The 13388-nt window shown below is 36.8% G+C and overlaps 1 protein-coding gene across 1 annotated transcript; it reads right to left on the bottom strand.

The window, feature by feature from the left end:
* Positions 1–4473: 4473 nt before the first annotated feature.
* LOC109009441 (probable 2-oxoglutarate-dependent dioxygenase AOP1) lies at positions 4474–6147 on the bottom strand. The gene is made up of 3 exons (XM_018989894.2): positions 5748–6147; positions 5258–5576; positions 4474–4861 (listed from the first exon to the last, which is right to left on the bottom strand). The coding sequence occupies exons 1-3, from the start codon at positions 6131–6133 to the stop codon at positions 4604–4606; spliced, it is 963 nt and encodes a 320-aa protein (XP_018845439.1). The 5' UTR covers positions 6134–6147; the 3' UTR covers positions 4474–4603.
* Positions 6148–13388: the final 7241 nt, after the last annotated feature.

Raw genomic sequence — 13388 nt, forward strand, 5'->3', positions numbered from 1 at the left:
ATTGTAGTCTCAGATCCCTACAATGCCGAAGCCCATGGAGTAAAGAAATTAATTCTTCATTATTATTGGTCCCTTCTGGAATTTTTTCAGCATATGCCAGAATGAGAGCCCTGTTTTCATCCCGTATGGCACCTCCTACACCTGATCTTCCCGGGTTTCCCAAACTGCATCCGCCCGTATTTAGTTTGCACCATCCCTCTCTTGGTTTCTACCAATCAACCAACCTAGCTTCTTTCATTTTTTTGTGCTTAATAGGTACTTTGAGATCTGCCAACATTGCATCATCAACCGCATTCCACTTTTATGCTGCCTTTAGTTTTAAACCAACGCAAGAAATCCAGTAAATTATTTGCTGCCAAAGAGACTCTTTTGGACCAGCCACCCCCTCCATTTTTTTTTTTTGGCATATCCATAACCAAATCTGCCAAGTAACAATCGAAGGGATTAGTCCAAGCAACATACCACGAGAAGAAGATTTTTTTGCTATGTTGAACCACAACCAAATTCTTTGTTTCCATGAAAAGGAGGAGACGAAACACATACCCAACTGATTAGAAACCTTCCGCCAGATGTGTTGCGCCAATTCACCTCTTGACAGAATGTGATCCAAGTCTTCATAGGCTCCAGACTCACAACGTACACATTTGACACAATTGGAACACCCACCTTACGCAATTTGTCATCAACTGGGAGACCCTCATGGGTGGCTTGCCACATGGTCATAGAAATATTTTTCGGGAGGCTTGTATTCCAGATCCAATTAAAGAATGAAACCACTGGTCCCCTTCTTCTAGTCTTTTCCCAAGCATTTTTCACAGAAAAATTACCATCCGAATTCACTATCCAGATCAGTTTATCCGAACCTTGTCTACTATTACCCAACTGCATCAGCACTTCCAAGGCCTTTTCCCTCCCCAGTAAATTTGTGAAAAGCTCCTCGTTCCAACCCAATTCCGACTTGCATTCTTTTAGAGCTAACAGCGGCATCGTGCTATATGTACAAGAATCTCCCAAAGGCTCTAAAGGGGACCACTTATCCCACCACAAAAACACATCCATATCCATAACCCGCCATCTTGAGTGATGTAAACCTCTGGAATGCATCTCATCACCATAGGCCAAAACCCCGAACCCCTCATTGGATTTACCAAGGAAATATGACTCCCTTTTATATACTTCGCTTGAAAAAAGGAAGCCCATAATGACTTATCAATGAGGACTTTCCACCCAAATTTCATATTTAAAGCTTTTTGTACTTCACCTAAATTTCTCAAACCAACTCCCCCCTCCTCCAACGGTCTGCATATTTTTCCCCAAGCCACCCATTTTTTTTCTCCTTCCCATTTTCCATGCCCCAGAAAAAGGAACTAAAAGACCGATTCAAGGACTCAATTGTCACCTTGGGTATAGGAATCATAGACAACATATGAACTGGAAAACTTGAGAGCACATGTCTTAACAAAATGAGTCTCGCCCTTTTGATAACATTCGTGCCTTCCACCCTTCAATTGTTCTCTTAATTTTTTCTAACAACTCCTCCAAATGTCTATTTAGCAGTCTACCAGTAACAATGGGGACTCTTAAATATTTGAAAGGAAACATATCTTGCACAAATCCCGTAGCTCGTAAGATGGAACGTCTTCTTGTCCTTGTAATGCGCTCCAAAAAATAAATAGCCGATTTGTGTATATTTACCGCCTGCCCCGACCAAGCCTTATACTTGTTCAAACAATCCATAATTGTTTTTACATCCTTTTTTGCCCCCTTTGCAAATATAACCATGTCATCTGCATATAGGAGGTGCGATATCATCGGCGCCCCCCTCGGATGTGAGAATCTCCCAATTATCCTAGCTTGAAATTTCTCTTTTAGGAGTCTTGAAAGCGTCTCCTCCACTAAGATGAACAAGTATGGGATAAGAGGTCTCCTTGCCGTAACCCCTTTCCACCCTTATAAAACCCCTTCACCGTTCCATTCATAACCACGGAATACCATACTGTCGTTACATATTGTTTTACCAGGTCCCGAAATTGAGATGAAAAACCAAAAGCATCCAACACATGTAGAAGGAACTCCTAATCAATATTGTCATAAGCTTTCGCGAAATCCACCTTAATCATTACGTTGCCTCCTCTGACCTTTTTATTTAAGCTCTGTATCATTTCCTGGGTTAGACTGACATTCTCTAGAATACTTCTACCAGGAATAAAGGCGCCTTGCTCTTGAGAAATTATACGGAACAAAATAGGCGCCAATCTTCTCACTATCAATTTAGAGCATACTTTATACACCACAGAGCAAAGGCTAATAGGCCTGAAGTTCTCAAAGCTTGAAGGATTCGGTACCTTCGGGATCCGAACTACATATGAAGAGGAGTAGAACCTAGGTAATTCACTACCTTTTAAAAAATCTCACACTGCTTCCACCACATCCTTCTCCACTAACCCCCAACAACTTTTATAAAAACCTGAAGTGAAGCCATCCGGACCTGGTGAACTATCTACCGAAATAGAAAACACTGTATCCTTGATATCTTGGATTGAAAGGAGCGCACACAGTCTTCTATTTTCAACCTCTGAGATTTCTTTTTTTACCCACGACGACAAATCCAGACAAAGGCTACTATTTCTAGTTCCCATAAAAGCAGAGAAATAACTAACCGCTTCTTCATGTACTGCTTCCGGAGAACTAATTCGACGCCATCTTCCAGATTCATACCTCGGATCCAGTTACTGCCTTTGTTTTTTAGACTTCGAAAACATTGAACATTAACATCCCCTACCTCAGCCCACCGTTGCTTCGCAATTTGAGACAGTCTCATTTCCTCTCTAAGATTCCACTCCGCCAGCTCAAGCTTGGCTGCCAACAAGGCCATATCATCCTCCTCGGAACCCCCAACCTGTAGTTTGCAATCCAAATTGACTATCTCATTTTCCAACTGATCAATATGTGTGTGCGTCCAACCAAAGACATTGACATTCCATCGCTTAAGAGCCACCCTCAACTTTTTTAGTTTGCCTGCCAACTTCCACAACCCATTCCCCATCGCCTCTTCCTCCCATACCATTTTGACACAATTTAAGAAATCATCATGTCTCGTCCACATTTCCTGGAATCTAAATGGAGACGGGCCATATCGTGCCGACAGTTTCTCAAGCCACATTACCATTGGTGCGTGATCCGACGATGAGCGAGAAGGTATTCCATGCAAGAGGATGGATAATTAACAACGCATGAATTATTCATCAAAATCCTGTCCAACCTCGCCCAGGATCTAGTTAAACTGGCATGACCATTACACCAAGAAAAAGGACCCCCCATGAACGACATCTCCTGCAACCCACCGAGATTAATGAAACGATTAAACTCCTCCATTGCCGTTGCCGACCTCGGACGACCCCCTCTTCTTTCCACATCTGTACGTATCACATTAAAATCCCCCACCACCACCCAATCATAGAGGTACTTGGGAGGTCACACAAATCTTGCCAAAGCTGACTTCTCTCTTGCCTCAAACACTTGGCGTACACCAAGGAGAACACACCCTCCTATTGTTATCCTCAATGATCACCGTGATATGTTGATTAGATTTTCCAATCACTTGACAACCAATCCCCTAGCTCCATAACAACCAAATTTTACCTCCTTCCGTACTATTTGATACACCATCTGCAAAATGAAAATCCCGAACCAGCTTCCTCAGTGCTTCCTCCGTTTGAAAATGCTCTGCCAAAGCCACTACTTTCGATTTATATTTCCTCAACAGCTTACCCAGCCTCTGTTTCAAGGTGTTCAAATCTCGTATATTCCAATAGATAAACTACACATTATAGATTAAACCGAACGGGTCTGCTAGGAAACTACACATTTCAAACCTCACTAGTTGTTGTTCCTGATTTGAAGCTTATTTTCTCCAAGTTCTAACCGTTGGGTTCTACCACTTATATTACATAATTACCTAAATGCCCTTAGTATCACGTGTATTCCCAATGAAATATTCTAAGTTTTTATTATTATTAAATATTAATTACATCTTTGCCATTTAGTTGGAAGTCATGGAAGATTGTTTTAATTATTTCAAGTGGGTCTTGGTCTGATATTGGGTCGGTTTGTAATTGTTACAAAACAGTACCAATAGTATCTTGTGTGGGTTTGGGTTTGATTATTAAATAGACTTGTGATTGAGTTTGAATTAGGTTAACTAAATATTAAGTGAATATCAATGAATTTGAAAAGTGATGATATTTTAGAATTATGCGAATTTCAGGAAAATATGTTAATTTAGCATTTCAGGTTTAAGCATCGAAATATGTGTTCAATTGAAAATTTACGAAAATTACGTGTGTAGGCCGAATTATTTATAGCCCTACTTATGTGTAGGGTTTCCTTGTTCTAAAGGCTACGATATGCATTAGTAAAACATATATAAAAGAAGGCGAAAAAGAAGTTGAAAAAAAACGTGGAAGAAGAACAGAACTAGAAAGGGTCGAAACAACCACAACTGTATTAATTATGCCAAAGTAGATCTTGATTAATTTACACGCATGCTTGTATTAACCAAATACTACTAGTACTGATCATGTCATTGCCAACAAGTTAAGTTCTACATGATCCCTGCAAATGCGAGCATGTGCATATGATAGTCCATGGACCTTGCCTTCTCCGAATAGGTGAAATCGAGATAATCCTTGTAACGGAACTCTTTGAGCACTTGGGGATGTTCTTCATCAACAAGCTCTTTTGCTGCCTTGATATTGCTTGCATCCATGGGAAGTGCAAAAACTCCGAAAGAATAACGCTCTTTATCTCCAGTCATCATCACCCTATGATTCACAGCATGCATTCTGCAATTACTCCACGCCTGCAAAATCAATATCCCACCATCCAACATCAGATGTTGTTAATTAGCCTCATTTGTTTTCGTAGATGAGATAAGATGAGATGAGATGAAAGTTAAAAATTAAATAAAATATTATTAGAATATATTTTTTTAATATTATTTTTATTTTCAAATTTGAAAAGGTTGAATTATTTATTTTAATTTGTGTGAAAATTTAAAAAAATTGTAATGATTGGATGAAATAAGATGAGATAAAAAAATATTGAAAACAAACAAGCTAGGGCCGAACAGATTTATACAAACACACATAAAAGTTATATTTATAGGAGATGATCAGATGAGTTGAGTTGTAAAAACAAATATAAAAGTTATGTTTGTAGGATCAGATGATCTCCAACTATATATAAAGATTTATACCTTTAGGAGATCTCCAACAAAAAAGATGAAAGAGGTAGGAGATGGAGACAATTTAAACCATTGGCCATCCTTCTTTTCAACTTCAAGGCCCGAAACTTGATCTTCACATAGGATTGTAAACAATCCTTTATCAGTATGAGCTCTGAGTCCTGCCATAGATTCCCCAGACGGGGGAGCTTTGTATTTCATTAGCCTTAGTAGTGTTTTGCATTCCACGATTGACTCTTTTTTATCCCCCAATCCATAAGAATCAAGAATCATCAATTCTAGTATATTGTTTAGCTCGTCCAGCAACTTAACCATAGAAATAAATGCCTGGCTGTTCATGAAAGCATTATTAATACAACATGCATAAAAAAATTAAATAGAAAGAAAGAGCTAGCGAGCTTAATTTTACTCTTAGCTTAATTAGGCTCAATATAAGTACTAGTAGTATATACTTCTTGATCAACATGGAAAGGACTTTGTGATGGGTATTGATGATTCTCACCAGAATTGGTCATTACCAATATCAGGCCATATTACTTCCGTGAAGCTTTTGAGGGAATCATAGTTAGAGCCATCTTCAATTGCAAAGGCCTCGTACAAGGAACCTAAAGAACTCTGTCCCATGTAGCCAAGGTTACGTCTCGTTGGATTTACACCTTTCTGCTTGGCATCCAAAGGAAGGTCAAAAAGCTGTCTCGCCGCCGAGAAAGCCTCCGTTCTTAAGTCTATAGGGATCTTGTCATAGATTACTTCGAAACACCCATAATTTTCACAAGCCTCTCGAACTCTCTTGCACAAGTTGTGCCACCCTTCACTTCCTCGATTCAAGTCCGAGCCCTGCACTGAGAACTTGATGACTGGAACCTGAATCTGAGAATCTGAACCCATTTTTTGATGGACACAATATTACAGATCATCATTTTGATCTCTTACAAATAGATATAGCTGGCGTGTATGCCTATCAGTATCAGTTGAAAGATCATCAAGTTGACAATGAGATAAAAACAAAACTGCCGATTGGAATCTTGTACCTAGCCATAGCGATGGGGATTTGGAGAGTAAATTAATCATTGATGACTGTCAGCAGCTAAATGATCACGACGTAACACTATTGAAGTGATAAAACTGATCACTGTTGTACAATATCCCTGCACGTAGCTTATTAAAATAAGAGAAATGATATATGCGGGGCTAGGCTGCGGCCCAGCACAAATTTAACTTTTTATTTTTTTATGTTTTCATATTTTTTTAATATATTTTAATATTTTTAAAAAATAAAAAAATATATCACTATACTAAAGTTATTTCTTTAATTATTAAGTAAAAATAAATTAAATATATGAACGATTAAAATAAGATGACAAATTCAAGCAACATACTAACATTTTTCTATATATATATATATAATATGCTTGTCCATTTTCATGTTATAAAGACCACAGCATATAACACCAAAGTATATATGCTTCCAAGTTACGCATATATACTTTATTTTATTCGAAATATTTTATTCGATAAAACATTAATTAGATGTAATTGAGCACTAATTTGTGCGTGCATTGCTAATTGCAATTTATCTCTTTATGGCAAGCTGGGTGTGAAATCAAAGTGCTCGGCCGATCCAGCTGTGTTTGCACTACAACACAATTTATCTTTTATGACAGAGGAAACCATTATAAAAAATTATCAAAACGTCACCACGACCGTCACCTAATGTGTATCACAGAAAATAATTGGTGATAGTTTACTAATTGAACCGTCACTGAAAATATTTTTAGTGATAGTTGGAGGTGTTCTGTTTGGTTGAACGTTCGAACATTCCATTTTTTGGTGACGGTTGAGATCTATCACAGAAAATAATGTTCGAACAGCAACCTAATTGATTGGCGTTTGAATGACAGAAGTTGACGTTCGTTGATTATAGTTCAAACGTATTATATTTACGTTCGAACGTTTATGCATCCGAACGTTAATTACAATAAACGTTCGACTTTCCGTTCAAACTTTAACGGACCAATGTTTAAATTTAACGGGTGTAACGTTCAGACGTTATTTTGAATGTAAACGAATGAGCGTTTGAATGCAAGTGGTGCGTTCGAAGGTTTGTTTGAACGTTAATCGTTTAATCATTCAAATATTTTGTTTCGTTTGAGGGTGATTACGTTCGAACGTTGAGGCCTACGTTCAAATGTTACTATATAATTTTGTGTATTCATGTTCGAACGTTGGTTCAAACGTGAACCAATGTTCGAATGTTTTTAATTTATGTTCGAACGTACAGATCAGAAATATTAATTTCATCAAATTTAAAAACATACTAATTGTATCATATTACATACCATCAATTAACAAGTAACAATATCTTATAAAATTTCAAAATTAGATATTAAAATTAGTTATATACCCTAATAAAATTTATTTATTCTTTTTTCCTCTCCCATCGTGATTCTGTTACAACGATATAATACGCTCCATTTGCACCATCATCTCCCGCTGTACTTGCTCTTGGACTTTACTGCGTATTCTTTTCTCCTGGTCTCTCTGTTGGTCCTGCAAACGCATCTCTAAATGAGACTGTCGTTCTAAGAGAGACTTTAACTCTTTCTATCTCGACCTCATATACTCATTCTCACACCGTGCAACTTCTAAATTTTTGGTAAGATTATTAATTTGTGAAGTCGATGAAGTTGAGGAGGATGAACATCTATGCTTAAAAGATCATCCCAAACCTCTTGTCATAGTAGGCTGCGGCCCGAGCACTTGCGTGAATATGTCTGTCACTAGGAGAGGATTTCCCAGAAGCTGACTACATCTCCATCATTTTTTTCTGCAATTTGAAAGGTAATGATCGTTAATAAGTAACGTATTAAAAGAAATAGAAATAACAAATAAATTATTCACATGTTGTATAATTTATTTAATAAAATTAATACTGCTTACATAATTATCTGCAACGACATGATCCATCCATTTACTATGCTCATTAGTGTGAGCAGTAACATAAATATGAATGAGAGAAATTTTTTTAAGATTATCATGTTTCTAATAAAATGACATTAGTAATTTTTAAAAGATAATGTTAATATTTAAATAAAAGAATATCAAAAAAAAAAATTTAATTTTTTAATTATTATTTTTTTAGCAAGAGTGAAATGACCTTAAATTGGCATGATGTTAGACAGTCGGAGTGGACCTAGTGCGATCGAGCTGTGTTTAATTGTCTTGTACTTGAAGGTCAATGGTCTTCGTTTGTATTCCGATCGAGTTATATTTTAGATTTTAGTAGTGGTTGGGAGATATCATCAATTCCAATAAAAATGTTATTAACGTACGTTATGGACTGTGTTGTATGCCTTAATTTGTTTGCTAACCTGAAAGCTCTTAATTACCAGCATCCGTGCTCTTGGCTTAGACTAGCTAGCTAGACACCAGTTTTCTGATCAAGTCCTAGCTAGTGATCCCAGCGTTCGTTGTGTAATTTCATGCATTAATCCATGATATTATGATATGAAGAATAAATATTCGAACTTGTACGTTAAAGGAAAGTGTTAAAACATATATAGAAATTCGAAATGTATCGGCAGTGTGCTCATTCTCATTGATCTGAAAAATAATAATACAAAGCCTGCTGCTATTTATACTTTATAAAGGCAGAAATAAAAATTCTAAAAACTAATTTTAAACTTTCTACTTAGTTACAAGTAATATACTGCATCTTTATAGACAATATGGTTTAGGCAGTGTTTTACATGTTCATTTCTTGACATTGCTTTGTGTGTGCAGCCATGTATTTTACAGATGATCTCTTGCTTTTATGTGACAACACTTTCCTCATTTTTCTGTTGCTTTTCTTCTCCTTTTTGTTATTACTTTTCACTTCTCTTTTATTGCAGTGTGCTTTACTTTAACTTTTGTTGTTGCATGCATTTCTTGATCATTGTAAAGTACTTCATATTTGCTTTTGCTGCTGCATATATTTCCTCGTATGTTGCAGTTTTGTTTCTTATTATTCTCGTGTCTTTTTTGCTTGCATTCATCATTCTCTTTATGTTTTATTTCATAAGAGAAAGCAGGGAGAAAAACACTATATTGACGAAGAAAATTAATCCTGCACCCCGCTAGCTGATGATCAGCATGCATCAAACACCATCAATAACCCACTGGAAAGCCAAATTAATCAAGACGCAAGAAGAAGCATATATATATATATATATATATATATATATATATATGCCTTGAACACAGATTAGACGCTCCAAACATCAGTTCTGTGACTACAAGTCATACCTCGATTTTGTAAATAATGAACGAACCAATCAATTTACATATGCATATTACACTACATAAATATAATATTTATTCTTTTAGTTTTACATTGTCGTCATGAACAATTAAGTCATCAATTTTTTATGTATATATGCATGGAAGTCTAATTTTGGATTAGCCGAACCAGCAGTCTAATCTTAAACTAGACACCTCGATTTATTTTACATTATTAAACAGAGCATTATCACCATTAACAAAGTAGTCCTCTATATACCTGCAAACGCGCGCAAACACTTGCATTTCTGAGTCTAGTGTTGCCCATCCCTCCGCTGAATGGCTGAACTTGACAGAATCCAAAGAATCAAACTCTTTGAAAATTTGGGAATGTTCTTCATCTACAAGCTCTTGATCCTGTGCCTTGATGATGCTGGAATTTTAAAAAATGCGAAAGAATAACGCTCCTTCTCCCCACACATAATCACTCTGCGCTTCACGGAACGCATGCTGCCGTTACTCCATGCCTGCCAAATCAATTTGTAATGTCCAACGTCAGTAGTTGTTAACCTACATATGTTTGGTAAATCTTGGGTTGATTTCACAAAGAAGCTGGCGGCCTAAGCAAGCTGATCTAATATGATCTACTAATTATGGAATAGCCTCAGTAGCATGCACATTGAAGTTTCAATCTTTTAACTGCTACTTCAAAATTACTACCACATATATAAGTGGTGGTTTAGCATAATTATTGTTGGTATCAAAATTATTTCATTTTAATGATATATATATAGCTGGTACTAAAAGAAATCATGTACGTACCACATAGGAAGTATATCATTCCCGGAAATAAGATGACAAACGTATAAATTAACATATCAAATATTGGAATTATACCATTAAAAATACTGAGGATGGGTGGAGGTGAGCTTTTGCGGGTGTGTATGAGCCTAATGTGGATATGGATATAAGTTTTTTGTGGGAGGAGTTGGCGGGTTTGCATTACTTGTGGGATATGCCTTGGTTTTTGTGTGGGGATTGTAATATTGTTCGGTTTTCTAGTGAGAGGACAGGTGCATCAACTTTGTCTGTGGCTATGGAAGAGATTATTGAGCTTATTTTTTATCTGAATCTTGTGGATCTTCCTTTGGTAGGGGGTATATACATGGTCTAACAGTAGAAGGTGGTCAAGGTTTGATAGATTTCTAATCAATACATCATGGGAGACTCATTATTCGGATTTATGTCAGAAGAGGTTGTCCTGTGTCTGTTCTGATCATTTTTCTATTTTTATTGATTGTGGTGGTTTACATGGGGGTATGCATTATTTTAAATTTGAGAATATGTGGCTTGCAGCCGATGGATTTGTGGAGAAGGTAAGGAATTGGTGGGTCTCTTATTCCTTTTCTGGAACTAGCTCCTAGTTTTCTATTGGCAGGAAAACTCAAAGCTCTAAAATTTGATTTAAAGAAGTGGAATAATGAAGTCTTTAGGCATATTGAATTGCAGAAAAATTTGCTTTGGGATGAGTTGCACGCTTTGGAGGATGGGGATGAAAATAAGGAGTCATTGTTAAGGAAGAATGAGGTGGTGACCGAAATTGAGAAGATTTTGTTGATGGAAGAAATTTCTTAAAGGCAAAAATCAAGGGTGCTTTGGTTGAAAGAGGGGGATAAATGCACTAAGTTCTTTCACAAGATGGCTAACTCACATAGGCGCAATAACGTCATTGAGGTACTTCATTCCGTTACCAATGTACTTCATTCCCCTAATGAGATTCAAGATCACATTGTGCAATATTATGAAGATCTTCTAACCGAGACAGAGGAGTGGCGTCTTAAGTTAGATGGTCTGAATTTTGACCAGTTGGATTTCTATGCAGCCAGCTGGTTGGAGAGGCCTTTTAAAGAAAATGAGGTGTATCAGGTGGTGAGTGGAATGTGTAAAGATAAAACTCCAAATCTGGATAGTTTCTCTATTTTTTTTTAAAAGTGTTCGGATGTAGTGAAAGAATAAGTTATGCGGGTATTCCACGATTTTTATTCTTGTCACAAGTTTGAGAAGTCCCTAAGTGCTATATTTATTGCACTCATTCCTAAGATAGACGGCGCCTATGAGTTAAAGGATATCCGTTCTATTAGTTTGATAGACGAGATTTATAAAATTATTTCGAAGGTGTTAGCTAATCGCATGAGTACTGTGATGGATAAAATCATCTCCAAACCTTAAAATGCTTTCGTTAAGGGATGTCATATTTTGGACTTGGTTCTGATTGCAAATTAATGTTTGGACAGTTGGTTGAGGATGGGTATTCTGGGGGTTCTTTGCAAGTTTGACATGGAAAAGGCATACGACTATGTGTGTTGGAATTTCCTTTTTTATGTGCTAACAAGATGTGTCTTTGGGGATAGGTGGTTTGAATGGGTTAGACATTGTGTTTCGACTACTCGGTTTTCTATATTAGTAAATGGCAACTGTTGTGGATTTTTTCAGAGTTCGAGGGGCTTGAGACAAGGGGATCCGCTATCCCCCTTTCTTTTTGTTTTAGTGATTGAGACATTGAGTAACGGTGTTATTTCAATTTCTCATAATCTATTATTTGAGGATAAAACTCACATTTTTTGTGATGCTGACAATGGACAAATTCAAGTTTTAAGGGATGTATTATTGTGCTTTGAAGCTGTCTTGGGCCTCAAGGTGAATTTGGGCAAGTCGGAATTGGTACTGGTAGGAGATGTGAGAAATATTAACCATTTAGTAGATCTGTTGGGCTGCAAAGTTGCTTATCTTCCTATGAAATATCTTAACTTTCGTTGGGGGCGTCATTCAAAGCAAAAAATATATGGGATGGTATCGTAGAAAATGTTGAGAAAAAATTGTCGAGTTAGAAGCGACTATACTATCAACAAGGGAAAGATTAACTCTTATTAAAAGCGCCATTTCCAATCTTCTCACTTATATTCTTTACTGTAATGGTTTTCGGCTATTGTTCTTAAGGAAGGGAATGCTCATGAGTTTTTGTTTTCTTTTCAGGTTTCTAGAATGTAATTAGGTGCTTCTTTTGTATACTTCCTCTGTACATGAGCTTCGCATTGTTTCATTCAATAAAGTTCTTATAAAAAAAATCTCCAACAACAAAGATGAAGGAATCAGGAGATGGTCTAGATGGAGACAATTTAACCCATTGCCCATCCTTGGTTTTGATTTCAGGCCTGAAACTTGATCTTCACAAAGGATTGAAACTTGATCTTCACAGATGATCCCTGTCATCTTCTTGTAATGTTCTAACATGATTAACGAGCTACTGTACAACGGGAAAAATGGCTTTGAAGTCTAAAGTTTCAATTTGAGAAGCTTCAAGGGGGTGTAGACAATCGATTAATCTCAGAGCTTCCTCAATGCGCTTTTCAATCTCACTGCTCCCATAACACAAAAGGTAACATCAACATCAACCATCAAAGAGAGATTTGAACTATTTTATTCAATTATGGAAATTATTCACGACATTGATTGCAATCATATCGTGGTGCGTAAAGATGATTCGGAGAGAATTACTTGCATTTCCTCGAGGTGTGTTAGGGTTTCGTTGTTGACGACAGCCATGCACCAGACAATGCCTGAAGAGAGCTTTTCAGAGGCAAATATATCGGTTTTTAAGGCATCAGCATAACCGACTGAGAGGAGAAGATCATAAATCGGATATTCGGATTCAGACAGAAAGTGAGACTTGGCCATGTCGGTTCGACTCGCTTGTTAGAGAGAGTTTCGACTTTCGAAGTCATTTTTCCTTCATTATTTATAATTTATAGAAAAAAACTACTATCAGCGAGAATTGGGTCTTAATAATTTTTTTTTTTTTACATAGTAATTAAGAAAGTATTTT

The sequence above is a fragment of the Juglans regia genome, chromosome 11 (genome assembly GCF_001411555.2).
Source record: "Juglans regia cultivar Chandler chromosome 11, Walnut 2.0, whole genome shotgun sequence".
NCBI classification, from domain to species: domain Eukaryota; kingdom Viridiplantae; phylum Streptophyta; class Magnoliopsida; order Fagales; family Juglandaceae; genus Juglans; species Juglans regia.